General features: G+C 38.9%; 2 protein-coding genes across 7 annotated transcripts in view; one reads left to right on the top strand and one right to left on the bottom strand.

Moving 5' to 3' along the window:
* Positions 1 to 688: 688 nt before the first annotated feature.
* Positions 689 to 7,704, bottom strand: LOC134423774 (cytochrome P450 2J2-like). The gene is made up of 9 exons (XM_063167141.1): positions 7,534 to 7,704; positions 6,349 to 6,511; positions 5,686 to 5,835; positions 4,122 to 4,282; positions 3,088 to 3,261; positions 2,713 to 2,854; positions 1,868 to 2,055; positions 1,607 to 1,748; positions 689 to 885 (listed from the first exon to the last, which is right to left on the bottom strand). The coding sequence occupies exons 1-9, from the start codon at positions 7,702 to 7,704 to the stop codon at positions 707 to 709; spliced, it is 1,470 nt and encodes a 489-aa protein (XP_063023211.1). The 3' UTR covers positions 689 to 706.
* LOC134423773 (cytochrome P450 2J6-like) overlaps positions 883 to 17,655 on the top strand; it is a 25,146-nt gene continuing 8,373 nt past the window's right edge. For 2 of the 6 annotated variants that reach the window (XM_063167136.1, XM_063167135.1), the window contains exons 1-3: positions 10,504 to 13,872; positions 15,263 to 15,425; positions 16,946 to 17,095. In XM_063167136.1, coding sequence (XP_063023206.1) covers positions 13,705 to 13,872; positions 15,263 to 15,425; positions 16,946 to 17,095 — 481 coding nt within the window. In that variant the 5' untranslated portion in view covers positions 10,504 to 13,704. The other 4 variants (XM_063167137.1, XM_063167138.1, XM_063167139.1 and 1 more) reach the window with 4 other exon arrangements.

Below are 17,655 nucleotides of genomic sequence, written 5' to 3'. Positions count from 1 at the left end.
AAACAACTGTTGACATCTTTGTTTATTTTCTTAATTTCTTGAAAAGCTGTTCCTTTATCTTCAAATAGGAAATTATTGGATCATACAACAGTGTTTCTAAACAGAAGGAAAAGTTTGTGAAAGTGCATGGACCCGAGTTGTGGTGAAATAGAAATTGGATACTGAGGAAGTAAAAAAAGATGTAAGGATTTCTAAATGGGCTGTGGTTAAGAGAGGCCCCATACTATAATCATTTTTGTGTGTGTGAAGTTTATGCTATACTTTATAATGCTGTGTGGGAGAGTGAAAGACAAAGGAATTAACTCTAAATGTGTGTATATTCTATTGCCTCCTGCAAGAAGATCTAAGAAAAGACCTGTGAACTCAGGAGACTAACAGCTTACTGAAGAAAATTTTATTAAAGCTTCCTTACTGAACAGTTGTCCCATTTTAAGAGTGTGATACCTGACAGAGCACGCATGCAGGAAACTACTTGACACAGGCCACTTCTCTAGCATCCTACAGCTAATTCACTGCTACTGTGAGTGTGAAAATACTTTCTTTTTTGTTTTGGAAATATTGTGTGTTTATGTATGCCTAAGACTCAATTATGTGAGTTTAGCAAGTAGACTTACTTTGATTTCAGAAAGTTCAGTAGATGAGAATTGAGATAGTGAAGCATGTTTTTAACGGGTTGAAGTCTCTCAGCATTTTAGTGTGTTACAGACTAGCGTGGAATAGCACAGAGTTTATATGGGTGTGGCTGCAGTATTGCCCCCAAAATGTACTCCAGATTGATTTCCTTCACCCCCTCAGGGAGCTGGAATGTAAATGCCCGAAGGAGATTGGTAAAGAAGATGAACAGTTCAACTCGTGCCATCCGTTCCCCCAAACATACACGATGTCCTGCAGAGGAAAATCAAGAGAGTCAGTTGAGTAAAGTTAAATTCTGTAAAAGAACTTTGCACAAAATTCTACCGAGTTCCATAAATTCTGTTAATGTAAGATAATTATTTCATTCTGTAAAACAGAAGATGCTTTAGGATGAGGGTGGGGAAACATTTAACTGAGAAACTCTGCACCTCTGTTAAGTGTTTGATTTGGTGTTTTGATTGGGTTGTTTAGTCTTTTTTCACCCCTGGAGCATGCAATTCTCCCTTTCCATTGTTGATTCTTTTTGTGAGAGCCATGAATTGCTTCTTAGCTAAGCCAGATTTTAAAAAGATTCATATACTTCAGAGTCTTATTTTGATTGTTGAGAAGGGAGGGCTGGAGCATTGTGGTATGCAGTTCTGAAGCCAAGGAGAAGGATATAATCAGGATTTCTTTAACAGAAATTCAGAAGGGTGTGTTGGGGCCTTGTAGCCCTAACACTGGATGGATAGGCCAAGGAATGAGCATTGTGTCTCCCAGCCACACTTATCCTCTGTTTGAATATATGAAAAGTACAAAATGCATAATATTTGTGGCTCTTACAGCAAAAGCCCTGACTTTGTCTTTCAAATCGGTCAAATAGTCAATCTAGTCAAATACCTTTTTATACATGTACATTTTAGAACTTAGAAATAGTATTTTTACTCTTACTGCAAAACAGAGCAAGCAGGTATATTCAAGGTCAGGGTGTTACCTGCTGAGAAAGGTAAGAATGCCTCTTTGTTCACAAAGTTGCCATCCAAGTCTAGGAAATGATCTGGGTTGAACTTCCAAGGGGTTGCCCAGTGCTCAGTGTCATAGACCACAGAGTGCAGATTTGGCAACACAAGCGTGCCCTGCAAGAAGCAGCAGAGATCTCATTTTCCATAGATTTTCCTTTTCTCTGTCATATAAATGCTAAATATTAACAGCTCAAAGACGTCAGAAACAGGGTGGGTATCCTTATCCTCTGTACCTTTTTAATGTGAAAACCCAGCAGAGTTGTGCTCCTCAGGCACTGTCGAGGGACCCCGACGGAGGTGACGTTGCTGTAGCGCAGAGCCTCGTGGATCACAGCGTTTGTGTAGGGCAGCTGCTTACGGTCCTCATAGCTGATGACATGGGAGGGTTCCAGAACAGCCTCTATCTCTCTTTGAACCTTTTCTGCAGACAAATGATAATACTTTCATTTCCCCCTCTGCACCCCCCCCCTTCCTCCCTTTATTTCCAGTAGATTTTTGTGTGAGAATGTCCTGTCCAAAGGAAATAAAAAAAAAGAAATTATGTTGCTATGAAATGATTTGGCATGTGGTTTGACTGCTGTGTAGGTTTCAGTTGATCAAAAAGTGCTTCTCCCTGAATCCTCATTTAAGACACCTACTTGGTGATGAGGATAGTACAATTTTTGTGTTTCAAAAAATGGATTAAAATTTTAAATGACAGGTATAATTTCCATTGTTTATAAATATGTATCAGATTGGATATATTTTAAAAACTTTTCTACTTTGAAATTTGGGAGAAGACTAGGTTGCATATGAAATGTCTTTAATTTGTTATTCTGTCTTGCCAACCTGTTCTAGAGAGGTAAAACTGTGGCCACTACTAATTTCTGCTAGTGTTGCTGGTGAACCAGATGGGGAAGCATCTGTTTGTTTCATTTATTGACCTTCCATTTTCTGGATCCTAGTTGCTGATGTACCACCATTCATGTGCATAGCTAAGGGTTTTTTTGATGCCTTACAAGTTATTGATCTATATTATTACACTAATGATGTTCATTGTGATGTTGAATGCAGCTCTCTCTGATGTGCTTTTGCTCACCTTGTATATCTGGGTATTGTACCATGTAGAGCAGTGCCCAGAGAAGGGTGGTGCTTGTTGTTTCTGTCCCTCCTAGCAAAAGATCAACCACAGTCTGAACCATATTTTCTTTATTGAATGTAGAAGTAGGGTCGTTCTTGGTCTGTAGGGCATATTCACAAGAAGACTATGAAAGAGATAATTTCAGATATTTCACCAGTCACATAGAAACTGTCATTGTTTGATGATAACAGTGAGCAGCCCATCAAATCAAACACCTTCAGTGCTGCACAAATAGAGTGTGCATATAAAAATCCTTTGGCAGTTATTGGAACAGCAAGTGTTTGTAGTAGGCATTGAAGCCAAGGAAGGGAGAGTGTGATAAGAGATACTTACTTTTGTTATTTGAGCCAGGTAGAAGTCAATGAGATCCTGTGGATCACCTGTGTTCTGTCTTTCATGGCCCTGAACCTCCTCCATGACTAATCTGTGCATGAAGTCATTGTATGCAAACACCTCCTGATGAGGCCCTGGGAGATGGTGCATGAGCCATGGGAAAGCATCATACAGCTGTGGTGTTAAACAGAAAGCAGAGAGTGTCAGATCCCACTTCTGATTTTCTGATAATTGTGAAGTCACCACATCATGTGGGCAACCAAACTGGGATGAGAGGCAACAGACACAAGTAAGAGAGATTAAATACTGGGAACGTGATTATATTTTACTTTTTGGATCAACACCTAATAATGTAACAGGGGTTCTGAAAATGGGTGAGTAATTGAGTGCTGAATCTGACTTGCAAACAAATTTTTCTCAGCCTCTTATTTTTTTACTGTAATTTTTTTAGGCATCCCTTTATGAAGAACCATAAAAGATGGTCTTTTAGAATGCCAGTGTGCCAAAATCTGCACAAGTTAAGCAACAGCTAGGGTTTCAAGAACTTAATATTCTTCTTGGTGTGATGTTGTAACCTGTATTTTATAGGAAGCTTAGAATAACTCAGATCTTGATGGTAATATGAATTATGAATTGAAGCAAGATGTCCTTTCAAAAAAGCATCCATTTGAAGACTTAGTTCTTATTAACTGCCTTTCTGGATTTGCAAGACTAAATGAAATTTTAGAAGCTGCTTTCATTTAAGAACTAAGAATCTTAAATACACAGTGTTCTGCAAATGATTGCTCATTGGAAATCTGTGAAAAGCAATGATGATCTAGAATTTTAATTTTAGGATGTGATTTACAGACATAAAGAAGAATTAGAAGCCAATAATTACATATACAAAGTATGTATTTATTTATTACTTCACTGTGGCTTGTAGAACTATGGTATATTTGGAAATGAAAATGTTTGTGAATAATTGACTTTTAATTTCTTTTGACTTGTCAAGTGCAAATGTATCTTAAGGAACAAGAAAAGTAGGCTCTTACCCTGCCCCAGATAGTACCTTGAAAGTAGATCACAGAATAAATAGCTTTGATGAGTTTGCTGAAAGATTCATCCTCACTGGAGAAGCAATGACCGAAAACAACAGCACAAATGATATTTGCAATTGCATGGACGATGGAATTGTGGGGGTCAAAAGGTTTGCCTGTGAATATGGGAGGTGCTGTGAGGACTTCTGAATAGACTACAGCAAGAAAAATGAGGAAGACTTTCTTTTTTAATGGTAAAAACAACAAGGCATCAGACTATTTTTAGAAGAAATTCTGGTAAGTTAAGCTTAGTTTAGTATATATTAACTGCATGAATTGTAAGTACACAGAATCTTAATTTTCAATCTGCTCTTTACTCTTGTAAAATACAGTTTTAATCAGTTTTGAGCAGACAAACCTAAAAGCTCCCCTTCTTTGACTTGTGGTCTGGGTTGTGTAGAAACACAAGCAATTAATTAGAGCATATGCCTTCAAATATGGAGGTAGATATTTAAGTTTTGCAGTTAAAAACCAAAACAAACAATTCTCACCATTCCCCCCACCCCGCCCCCCCCCCCAAAAAAAAAAACCAGAAAAAAAAATAGTGTTTTCATTTCTTAGTTCTGTTGAAATGACTTATCTCTTCTTGGTTTTCAAGTATCAGCTTAACAATCCAACCATAGATGTATTTTTTTTCCACAGACTGAAAAAGCAAAGCTCATATAATAGGGTGGAATACATCTCCCATTGAAAAGGATTAAATCCAGAAAAAAAAATTAGGTACACATTTCAATGGCAGGGACAACCTTTGAAGTATACTTCTATGGAAAATACATCCCTGACTTCAGTCCAGTGCTCGTGGTTATTCTTGGAAAGAGCAAACACATTTATTGAGTTTAAAATTGAGACAGGGTTGCATGGTAGGTAAAGCTTTGGGCTGTACAGGGACTCGAGGTAGATGATTTTTTTCATCTCCTACATTTTACAGATGTATGAATGTTGCTCTCAGAAGAGAGATGGGCCTGGTCCAAGGAGATTTGGAAAGAGACCTCAGGCAACCTCTCTGTGTTTCCACATGGAACAAGATGTGGGTGAGGGATTTGGCTGCTCAGAATATTTATATTTAATTGCTTTACTTTGGCAGCTTGCTAAAATTCTATTGGTTTCTATTTCATCCAAACCTTGAAAAGAAAATTTTTTTGGATAACTGAATGATACATTCCTTGTTTTGGAGTCCTTTCTCTGCCAAATCCTGAAAGCCTGCTGTCCTAGAATGACTTCCAGCAGGTCATACATTGTGTATTTTAAGGAGGGTTTTTCTATACTCCTTGAGTGTAAGAATCATTACCAGCTGTGTTGATAATAAACATTTTTTAAACTCTCCTTATTTAAAAAGAAACAATTTTAAATTGCCCACTGTGCAGACAAAACATTTTTTACAAAGAATGCAGTTAAGAAGCCAGTGAAATTTCTACTAATAGTGGCAATGTCTATAGTACTTGTAAAAATATACTGTGAAACTTTTAGCAGCCCTAATCTTTCAGGAAAACTCTAAGTGTTGTTCTTCCAGTGAATTTACCTTCTGTATTTGTGAAGATATCCACAAGGTGACAGGCCTCTCTTTGAATTTGATGCTCCAAATTGTTCTTACCAAGTGCAAGACTTCTTATAATTGTCATGCCAAAGCGTCTCTGCTGCTTCCAAGTGTGGCCATTTGTCAGGAAAATACCTGAAAAACACACAAAAATTTAGTTCATTGCTGGGAGGGAAAATCCTTTCACAGCAAATTTTGATTTAGAGAAGGTAGTATTTCACTAACAAGATACAATGATTTTAGATTTTAGAAGCTGAGTTTTGGTCTCTGAGGATTTTATGCCCCCCAGCTGCTCCTAAATGCATCCTTGTACACTGAGTAAGTTTTGGTGAGGACTGAACAGCTTTGTCTATAGATATCTTCTACATGAGCAGTCTCCTGGTTTAGAAGTTATACAATTGAAGGGCAACTTCTCCAGGCAAGCATTCCTTTTCATCTATTGGGAAGGAAAAAGACTGAGTAATGTGCTTTATAAGACAATAAATTTTTGTTTTTTCCTTAATATGCTAAGCACTGCATGAAACACTTTTGCAGTGAGAGCCCAGTTATGCCCTGGTACAGCAGTAGCTGATGTGTGTGCCCAAGAAAGCATCTTCCTTCTTTACACCTTGTTCTATCTCATTCTTGTGTAAGAGTGAGAAGGGGTACCTTTCTCGCCCATCATATCCCTGTAGAAAGGGGTGAGAGGTCTTCCAGAAACTTCTTCTGAGTGGGTGACAATGCCATCTTTTACTGCTTTGTATCCATTCAGCACAACCAGAGGTGTCTCTCCCATCCACAGTGTGTAGATGTTTCCGTAGATGTTGGTTAACTGAAGTGTTGATAACAGGAAATTTGTGACTATTAACCAGGGAAAGCATGCACTAAAATATCAATTTATTTAAGAGTTTTCTGTAGTTGTGACTAAACCCATTTGTTGGCATCAAATTGAATTGCAGGTTTTAGAAAAAAAAAATATTTCTGTTATTAAGGTGCTTTGGGAACAGAAGATAATTGCTCTTTATGGAATAGATGCTAAGGGCATCTCTCAGAAGAACACCTCTCTAATTTCACAGAAAGAAAACCAGCAGGTCACTTTGTTAGCTCTGAATCAAAGAACAAATTATTACAGGCAAAATCCCAGAGCTTTTCTCTTTATTTTATTAATGAACCAAAATGATGGTATTTTCTTGTCTCTAGCTTACAAAGAAAGAAAAGTAATGTTCTTGCTTTCTTTTCTATAGCTGTTCCTAGCTTCTAGAATTTTTCTTATTTTCCTCTGTTGTTCCTCACATCATGCTTATATTTTTCCTTGTAATAATGGGAAGCAAATTCCTTCTTTTTAAAAATAATTTTGATTGATGTGATTGGTTGTGTTGTAGACAGCAATCAGATTTTTCTGTTTTGGTTTAGCAGTAACCTGTTTACAGCAGATAAGAAATCTTTTTGCTGAAAAAGCAACAGAAAAAAGTGTCTGTTGTGGGTACAGGTTTGGTCTTCTAATGGAGAAGTTCCAGTGGCGCTGGTGTCAGGAAAGGAGAGCTCTGCTAGAGGTGGCTTACAGGGCTGGATATTAACACAGAAACAGAATGAAACTGCCAATGAAATACCATTCTATGACAGTGTTTGTGAGAATGTAACCAAAAGAGAGAGAAAGCAGCAAGGACTAAATCAATGGTGATGTTTAATACCCAGAAATATTTTTAATACTGCAGGGTCCTCAGAGTCTTTGAAACTGGCTGATAATCAAGCTTGAGGTTTAAAAAAATATCATTCTAAGCCATTCCTATGCAATGCACAATTTAAGTTAAAATAGATTCAGACTGATTTGCAAGCACAGAGATAAATAAATACCTTACTGAGAGTTTCTCGGCGGAGTTTGAAGTCCAGCAGCCACAAATTTCCGATGATGGGGAGGGGAACTGGTCCTGGAGGAAGCTGGGTACGCATCCATTGCAGCTTGAGGAACTGCAGAATCAGGAGACACACTACTAGAGCTATAAAAATTTCAGTAATCCCCAACATTTTATCAAAATTTTGCTTCTCACTGATTTTGACTTTTTTGGTATTTTTTTTTTTTTTTTGAATGATTTCTTCTGAAAATTTGAATTTGTGGATATGTTTCTTTTACTGAATCCAAACACTTCCTAAGGATATGCCTCCTGTAGCCATCTCTCTCTGTAATCTAGTTTTCCCAAGCTGAAGTCCCTAGAAAACCAAACTATGTGGTGCTTTGTGGTTAGCCAAGCCACACCCACGTTTTTTTTATGATCTGCAATTGTGACCTGTCTCTTTTTCACTTAGAATTTTATTTCCTTCTCAGTCTTGATAGTGGGTCAAAGTGCCAATTATTGAATAGTTATACAAGATTTTCAAGAGTTTTGCATAATGGTAACACCTGAGGCAGTTTCATGTAGTTAAACACTGAAATGCATTACTTATTGTCATTCTGAAATACTGCAGTTATTGTGTGGTTACTTTACAGAAGAAGAAACATCTACACAATATCTGAGGTCTCTGAGGTGTAAAAGAATGAGTTCATGCAGCATAAAGCTCAATTATTGTCTTTAATAAGAAAAATAAAAGGCAATTTAATAATTTGAAGAGTATCTTCTTTTCACCTTTTATCATATCCTAGGTTGATATTATGTGAACACTAGTTAGAGATTATTTTTCTATCCATCAGATTTTAAAAATTTTTAATTTTATGCTAAGTTTTAAAATTTTCTGCTTCAAATTTTGCAGATGAAACCATGCACGTGTTCTATTAAATCTACAGAAAAGAACAAAGAAATGGAAGAAACAGGAAAAACTTTTAATCCTTACTGATTTGTGGATTCCATAAGTTTACCAGAGAGGTTTGTACTAGTGTGTAGCAAACTTTAACTTGAGACTTACTTTTCATACTTACTGATGTATTACACAGTATTTTTCAACACTTTGTTCAAGAACCTAACTAATGTTATCTTCAAGACTAAATAAGAGATTAAGGAAAGCCATACAACTGTACAAGTTGTCTATTTCAATGTTTTATCATAATTTCTCTGAGCGGGAAAAAAATTCTTGCTGAATTTTTAGTCTGCACTTTTCAGTTCAAAACATTTCTACAAAATCAAGGTTATTGATTGGAATAAATTTATGTTATGATCCTGAAATGTAAAGGTTTAATGCTATCCATGGGCTTCTTAAGAACTGAATTAAGCTTCAAGAAACTGAGAGTTACAGGCATGGACACTCACTTCAGTTAGTTTTCTAATGAGCTCATTTTTTTTGTGTGTGGGGGTTAGTGGTAAATACAATCTTTCATGATTCAGTCTTGAAAAATGTGTAGATGACAACTGGTCTTTTTTTCTGGGGTGGATTGTAATAACTTCAGGTTCCAACAGGAAACACAGGGGCAGTTTCACAGGGCAGCAGTGACATTGCAGCATTTTCTTGCCTTACCTTCCTGAGCAGCCACCTCTCGACTTCTCTGTGCAGTTCCATGCAACACTTCTGCTTTAGTGTGCTGCATGTGCAGATGCTTTTGCAAGAAGTGTGGAAGTGGAGCAGCCAGCAGAGGCCAAGGACCATGACTATGTGTATCTGTTATCTGTTTGTTTAGGTTTTTTGGGCAGAGAAATGGAAATGGAAAAATTTTCAGCAGCATGGTTCTATGAATCTTACAATTGAAGAGTTAAATGGACAAAAAACAGAGGGAAGCAATTTGAAATTCAATAACTTTTATGTTTTTTTTCAGTTCCTGACAGTTCCATATGTATATCAAAAATTGCAGTGTTACTGAGTTATGATATTGAGCAGTTATTTAGCCACCCATTTTTTTCAGATTTTGCTGCTATTTGAGACTTTAAAATGAGTTACTTGATGAAACTGTCTAACTTCGCTTGCTGCTTGTGTGCATCAGGACTTCATTTCTTCATTTGTTTTATTTCTTCCCAGTTCATCCAGCTGGTCCTGTCTGGTTAAAAGGAAGTGAGTGCTGTCCTATTTCTTATTTGTGCACAGAATCACTTGTCAAGTTTGCAAGTTTTGCAACAGTTAAGGACCCCTGAAAGCTCTTGATGCTCTCATGCCCATCAGTGGGGATATGATTTGTACACTTAAAATTACCAGAATCAAGATGAGTTAAGCCATGAAGTTGCCTATTAATAACAGTGACTATGATGCAACTTAAGAAAACACAAAGAAAGAAAATGGCTTCATGTAAGAGAAATCTGGGTCCAGCTGAATAAGTCTGCCCATCAGGAGTGTTACTCTGAGTCTGACCCTTTGAACACTGTGGGCAGTTTTCCTGCTGCTAGGTGAGAGCTGTAGGCAAACTGAAATACACTGAGGCAAAGTTATTTCACAGAAGTTTGGGCTGAAGTTCACAAGGAGAGAAAAAGCAAGGAAGCTGTTTCAATACTGTGTATTTTTATATTTTCAGTATGTGTGAGTAGTAGCTGTTCACATAAATCTTGCTCGATCTCCTCTGACACAAATACTATTGCAAGAGCTGCATCTCCACTTAAGATGACAGATATTAAGTTAGATTGCTTTGAGCAGATGAGGAAATCTGCTTTTGTAATGAAGGTTTCAGGCCACAGGAGTGGGAAGCGGAGAAGAACATCATTAGAATGGTGTGAAGCAAAGGATAAATGTGCACACTGGGGGTGGAAAGGGCTCCTGGCACACCTCTGCCTAGAGCGTGTGTCATCTGCTCTGACAGAAAACTGGGGCTTGCTTTTTGTCTGTTGCAGGGACAGATGTATTAGAAAACACAGCCTGGTGTTCTTGCTGCCTGGCCTGGCCTCAAGCTAAACAGCGCAGGTATTGCTAAGCTGTTTTTGGGATTTGTTTGTGGGTTTGTTTTTTGTTGTTGTTCTTCCCCCTCCCCCCCCACCTTCCAGTGGAGACACTAATTTGGATTTCTCAACTTAGCTGTCTCTTCCTCCCCTGCACTCCCTGATCTTTCAAGAACTTTGTAATAGGAGCTAGGAGCTGTTAATTGGCTGAAGGTGTCAGAATTTCTCTGAGGGAGAGGAGTTGTTACATTGGCACTCTGTGTCCAGGTAAACACTGAGAGAGGGAGAATGTGGCTTACAGCACAGATGGAGTGAGCACAAGACTGGGAAATGTGAGCAAAAGAAATTCCCATTCTGTGTTCAGTTCAGGAAAAGAGAACTTTACTGACATGCACTGTAAATAAAGTATATGGGGTTTTGCCTCCTGCTGTCATCTGTTTTGTTGGGACTTGAAGATTGATGAGTTTTTAGTTTGCATAGACAAAGTACTGGAATGGGACTTCAAATTCTGTTCCTAGATTTGTTCATAGCTTGTCTGTGACTCTCATGAACTTGCTTTATCTCTCTGGATCTAATCAACCCTGATGTTCACTTTTTGAAAGAGCTTGAAGGTTGACTAATGAAAGTCAAGTTGTAGATGGCAGGTACGATTGTTTCTGTTCTGTTCTTTCCCTATATTTTTCCTACTCCTCTGCTCTAAAACTTTCATTAGAAAAAAGGGTTTTCTGAGCTGTCTAAACACCTTCCATCTCTGCCAAGGAGCCCTTGTGATAGTATTTGTTAGATAATAATGAGTAAGGCTTGCATGGAGTGGTGCTATTCACAAATAATGAAGATATTGGAGCAAGGAAAACTGATTTTCCCCAAAACAACTTGTAGAAAGCTTCTCTGTAAACACCTGCCTCTACCTGCTTGATCTCACAATTACTTTATTTGTATTTTAGTCCTTAATTCATGCACTTAAGTCCTGCAATTCACACACATTGATGGAGTTAATTTAAATTCTATCACTCTGCATTACAATGAATTGTAGCATCCATCACTTTCTCTTCCTGCTAGTAATACAGAGTCATCCCAGTCATCTCAAAATAAAACCAGTTGGTATATCTAATCTTACAGACATTTACCAACTTTTTGGCATCACTGGCATGCAGTGAGAGCCGAATAGAAAAAGCATGAGCTCTAGCTATTAGAAAGGAAAGCAACTGCTGTAAAAATTCCTCTTTTTGTTTTCGCATTGTTTTCATTGTCGTTTGTTCTGTTTGGTCTGTTTGGTTGGTCAGTTTTGCCTGTTTTGGTGTTGTAATGCAGTGCTATTTAGGTGAAAGCAATGCAGACCTTGCACCAGTGCTGTGGTGCTTTATGTCCTGATGGTGTGGGAGCTACCAAGGCCTGGTGCCCTTTCAGTCTCCCTGGTTTGTGAATTGCTGTGTAATCTTGGCAGCGTTCTGCAGTCCGCTGCAGAAGAGCTGAACAGAGACAAGAATTTCATAGATGAACCATAGCACATACCCTTTTCTCACTGAAGTGTCAGGAAGAAATAATTAATGTTGTACAGACAGTTTTCCTTCTGGCATTTCCTAATGTTTGAGTATTTGCAGCCTCAGCATTCTTTTTGACAATTTTCCAGAGCAGTATCTGTTAGCCCAGATGCTAATGCACTTGGAATGTCAGCTGTGGACAGAACAGAAAATTTGAGCTAAGATTTGTTCAGATGAATTTGCCAGGGATAGAGGTTTAGAGGCAGCCTAGGACCAACTCTTTCTTTCCTGGAGGACAGTATGGTTATTGCAAATATATTTGATATATATTGCAACTGATTCCTGAGCACTGGGAGAAATTTCTGGAATCCAACCCAGATTAGTTACTGTGTAAGGAAGGATTTTTTTCTCCAGGGTAGTGTTCTTGCCCTTGTCAACAGTGGTTGACATAGGTGCCTTGAATGCTACTGAAGAACTTAGATGAGTTGAATAAAACATGAAAAGATCTTTCAAAACATGCCTGATGTCCTTTCTGCCAGCTGCTAAGTGACACCAGTGGATTATGCAAATGGAGTTGTGAGAATAAATTGAAGTTTTTTTAGACAGCAAATCTTGAGACAGAATGACAGCCTGCAGGGACATTTCTGCTGTGAGAGGAGCAACAGCCCCAGAGAAAGCACAGGCAAGACAGTGGGGGTGTGGTGAAAACAGCAATTAAGATCAGTAATTGCCTTCTTGTGTTCTTTCTGCGGGGCTATGTATATTTTTGGGCAAGCAGTCAGCACACATGGAGTTCTTTGTCTTCTGCAGCCTTTGCAGGTGTTTAGATTCACCCTGTCTGATGGAATTAAAGGCCCTCCTTAGGGGAGCACTGCACAGCCCCATCCCTATAATGTCTGTTGTTCTTCATAAGGCAGCTTGGTACCAACATTCCAAACAGCCTATTCCACTAGCTGTACTCTAGAAATCTTCTAAGAACTGCTCCTCTTTGTAGGGATTCTTTTTGTGTTGAGGAGATCTTTGCATGTGCTGCTTCAGGTGCTGTGGATTAAAAAAAGAACAAAGAATTACAGGCTCTGGAATTAATTCTGCTGAGCAGGGGTCCTGCTACTGAGATAAGGCAGAAACTAATTATAAAGCCTCATATGGGACAAGAACTCAGCCCCAAAATGGAGTTTAATGTGAGGTCTGTTACACTTTTTGCCAATAGCACTAGTTATGTTTGATTCTTCACTGTGCTATTTGCAGTTCATCTGTATTGTTTACTGTGAAAACTCAAATTGCAACCCTTCATTGCTCTTGGTTCCCAAGTCTGCATCTCCACCCACTGTTGTACAAGGCTACTGGTTGCTTCCTTTTACCTCTGCCCCAAGAAGGCTACCTGATGAGTATTCCTGCCCTCATCTGACAGCTGCAGCTTTGTACCTGAGTTCTTGACGTGCATGTCGTCAGTATTTTGAGTGACACGTTCCTCAAACTGATTGCTCAAAGGGATGTTTCTGGCTGAGGTTCCCACCTTCTCTGACCCAGCCTCTGCTGGATCTTAAAATAATGGTATCAATTAGCATATTGCAGCATAGTGATGTATTAAATAACACTCGAGAATGGAAATAATCCTCATTTTCTTGGATTGGGAAGAGTGGTAGGAAAGAAGGGAGGTGAAAATTCAGAAATCTTCAATGTGACAGGGAAGAGTTCAGAAGAACAATTTCAACAGACATATTTGTAGCAATTTTATAATACGAGTTTGGAAGTGTGAAATGATGATAAGTGTAATTCTCATATCTCTGGTTTTGTTTCTTCTGAGTGCACAGTTCCTGAATATGCAATGGAAGAGTTGTGGATTTCCTCCTGGACCAACCCCATTTCCCATCATTGGAAGCATCTGGTGGATAAACTTTAGAGCTGATCATCGGAGCCTGAAAAAGGTATGTATCAGATGTGAAGTAAAGAGCTATTGAGGCAAAACCTGGAAAAAATGGTGATGGTTGTTGATAGGCTGATGTGGTAACAGGGAGAACCCTGAGAGAAGGTGATTTGTGGAAGTGAAGTACCTAAACAAGTTAAGGCAAAAATCCTGCAGACAGTTTAATTCATATGAAACCCTAATCATTTCATACAGACATATGAAAGTCTCATTCTTATATGTGTGCAACTTAAACAGAACTGAACATAGTAATTTTGCTGCAGAAAATACTTCTATTTATTTGGCCTTGAAAGAAAAAAAAATTATTCTCAGATTTCCCATTATAGGCATATATTGAAAATAATTTTAAACTAGGTGTCTTAAATTCAGAGGTGTCTTGAACCAGAATATCTTCTGCTCTCATGGAATGGAAACAAGATTGTATCCCATATGCAGCCAAATCCTTTCATCTATTGTTTCTCTGAAGTCCAGTCTGGGATGTACTCTTTGCAGATAAACTAAATATGTAAATAATGGTGAAAGGAAATAATTGATGGGAAGAATGAGCTCCATGCTAAGCCTGCTAATACAGATTCTTTCAGTTTTCAACATCCTCCACTGAGCCAAAATATCACAAGAGAACCCAATGTGTTAATATATTTTTTCAAATTGCTGCCTTTCCTTATGTGCTAAGTGCAACTTGCAGGTCAGAGGGTGGCTGGCTGCAGCTGAAGGGAGCTTAATGAGCATGATGCTAAAATTTTCTGATGAGTACATGTTAATGACTGTGAGAGGACAGATCTGTACTGGTTCTTGGTCTAGCATCAAGGACTTTGTCCTTGCAGATTACCCACAGCATTGCCTGAGAGCAGTCCCATCAGTACCCAGACATGGGATCTATGCTTAGATGCCTCAGCTGACAGTATTTCAGTACAAGATGAGAAGAGTTCTTGCCATTGAAACGTGAAATCTGCAGTTCTTAGAACTCTAGAAGGGGAGTTACATCTAGAATTCATAATTTCAAGAAATTCTGGTTGTTGTCTGAGTCAATGAAATATGGAGTTGAAAAATGTAACCAAGAATGGGCAGGTGGAGTTTCATAGGAAACCTTGTACAGATCCATAAACAGTCAAGGGCATTTACCCTATGGTTGTTATTGCAAAGGTAACCCAGGCCAAGTTCTAGAAAAGACCATTTATTCTTTCATTGCTTACATTTCTGTGGGTGTTGTGTTCCCAGAGAGAGCCCAGACCCTTTCTGTGGAAAGAACCCCCGCCACAAAACACAGCCACTGTCCCTTTTCACCTGCTGAACCCCTGAGCAACATTGTGCTGAAGACAGCAGCCCATCATGTGTGCATGTTCTTTGATGTTTCTCCCATGGGGTTTTTTGGACACTGATTTTACCTGCAGCTGGCAAAAACCTATGGCAACATCTGCACCCTGTGGTTGGGTCACAGACCTATGATGGTGCTCTATGGGTTCCAAGCTGTGAAGAATGGTCTCACCAACAACTCGGAGGATGTTTCAGGGCGACTGCAGACCTACATTTTCAACAAACTGGCAGATGGAAAGGGTAAGATGTTCGTGTCTCTGAAAGGACTTCACCCTTGACTTTCTTTGTTTCCTCTTGTGTTTTTCTTACTGAAAAACCCTTAGTTCCCGACTGACTTTTCCTGTCTGCTCAAGGTGAATCACATAATTCTGAAGCATCATCCTAAGTGGTCTCCAAATCCCACTGTCACACATATATTTCAGAATCTTATCAGAGCAGCATGGGCAACATTCTTAGTGTTGTCTGCGTGCTCTGATTTCAAATAATCCTGAGCCTGCAGCCTCCTTTGCAAGCTGAGACTCAAGTAAATCTTTATGCTCCCAGTTGTTTGTTTACAGCAAAGCCTGGTGTAAAAAAAGCATATACAGAACTTTGATCTAGTCTTGCTCCGAAGTACAAAGTCACAGGAAGGTCAGTGGAGCTTTAAATTTATTAACCAGAGTGTTCAAAGTGTTGTATTGTGTTATCACAAACACTGCTGAATCACAGTGGAGAGAGAATAAAGATACTGATATGTTTAAAACAGAAATAATTGAACTTGTTTCCATCAGCCTCTTATCCAGAGAATGTACAGCAGATGCCTTTACCCTCAGTCAGGATTTGTTTTATGTGAGCTACTGTCTGGAAAGCTTTAATTTGTAATACTAGCTAATGTAAGTAGAGAAAAACCACTTTAAGGTATAGAGATGGTTAAGTCTGGGGCCATTTCAGTCCATTTGGAAGGATCTGTATTGCCATTTTTTATCAGGGTGCTGTGGAGAAAAGTAGCTGTGTTGTGATGTGTGCCGTAAAACTCGCAGTTTGTAGCAGGGATAGCTTTAACCAACAGCTGCAGCTCAGCTGCAAGTTTGTGACTGCATCACAAATACAACCTGCCTGTCCCTGGTTCCCAGGACAGCAGAAGGAATAGGGGAGAGTTATTCCTGTCTGTAGTGAAGCAGCTGTCTCAGGGAGTAAGCTGGCTTTCCCAGGGGGAGGTGTAGGCTAGACTTGTGGAGGGAATTTCCCCACCAAGCAGATTAAATGGTTCATGCTGGATGGTCTCTGCTAGAACACAGACTCACAGCAGAGCAACCTGGGATTCCTTTCTGTACCACAGGAACTCTTGATCTTAAGGAGCTGTTTGCAGATTGGCTAAAGCCTATTTTTCCTTCTCATTTTGGCTGGGTGGTTCTTGTCCTGGCTTCATTGTCTTTCCAGAAGGGGCCTTTCCAGGATGAGAACTCAATATTTGGTATAAAGATCCTGGTAGAACAGGATCCCTCAAAGACCTGAGACAGATGCTTCAGAAAAAAATAGGACTAGGCTTGGAAGGCAGGTGTGTGAGTCCAGAGGTCCAAGTGGGTTATTTCTGCAGTGATGGTAATGTCTTATCCAAGGTGTTTTCTCTGCCTCTAACAACATTCAGTTCAAAGAACACTGCCCTGATGTGTCCCTCCTCTTTGAGCGACAGCATGATGAGAAGATGACTCTTACTATGTTTATCATCTACAATTGTATGAACTTTATTATGACATAAAATTCATTCTTGATGTCTAAAGGTATCTTGGTCTCAAATGGTCTCATCTGGAAACAACAGAGACATTTTGGATTTGGAACTCTCCGAAAACTGGGAATGGGGAATAAAGGAATGGAGCGTGGGATCCAAACCGAGGCCCGTTACCTGGTGGAGTTCTTCAGAGACAAGGAGGGTATGGCATTGACACAGTGCTTGGGGGCACACAGAGTACAGACTGCTTGACTCTAAGGGTTGACACTACTTTTGTTACTGAATAGAACGGACTTGGAGCACACCTTAGATTTGCAGATTTAGGATAAGTAGCTAAAAAACTGCAGACCACACATTCTGTGGCATTTGCTAACAGACTGGAAAAAGAAACATGAAGGAATACAGCAGGGAAACCTCTGAAATTTCCAAAATATGGAAATTTCTTCACTTATTTATTTTTTTGACAAAAAACCCCTCAGAACCCTTGAGATTATTGGACCTCAGCATTTTGTATTTTGGGATCAACACCCAAGATTAAGATTAAAAAAGAAAGCACAAAGAAAGCAAATTTAAAAAAAACAAGACCAAGAGTTAAAGATTTGAGGCTTTCCTGTCCTCATTTTGGAGTGAGGTTTATCTTTTGTTACATTTCCTAGTGAGTTTTGGGTGTTTCTGAGTAACAGTATAAATATCATAGAGGACATCTATTACAAAATGTCATTGTAACCTTGTTCTCCCAATAGCAAAGGAAGAGGAAGTGCT

The sequence above is a fragment of the Melospiza melodia genome, chromosome 12, assembly GCF_035770615.1.
Source record: "Melospiza melodia melodia isolate bMelMel2 chromosome 12, bMelMel2.pri, whole genome shotgun sequence".
NCBI classification, from domain to species: domain Eukaryota; kingdom Metazoa; phylum Chordata; class Aves; order Passeriformes; family Passerellidae; genus Melospiza; species Melospiza melodia.
The sequence above is the reverse complement of the archived record's forward strand: the minus strand, read 5'-3'. Positions and strand labels throughout refer to the sequence as shown.

Bases quoted from the DNA above. Each gene is read 5' to 3' on its own strand.
- LOC134423774 (XM_063167141.1), bottom strand. From the start codon at position 7,704: ATGTTGGGGATTACTGAAATTTTTATAGCTCTAGTAGTGTGTCTCCTG. The intron at 1,749-1,867 runs GTACAGAGGATA...TGCTTCTTGCAG, and splicing joins TGGGTTTTCACATTAAAAAG to GGCACGCTTGTGTTGCCAAA. The intron at 886-1,606 runs GTAACACCCTGA...TTTCCTCTGCAG, and splicing joins ATTCTTACCTTTCTCAGCAG to GACATCGTGTATGTTTGGGG.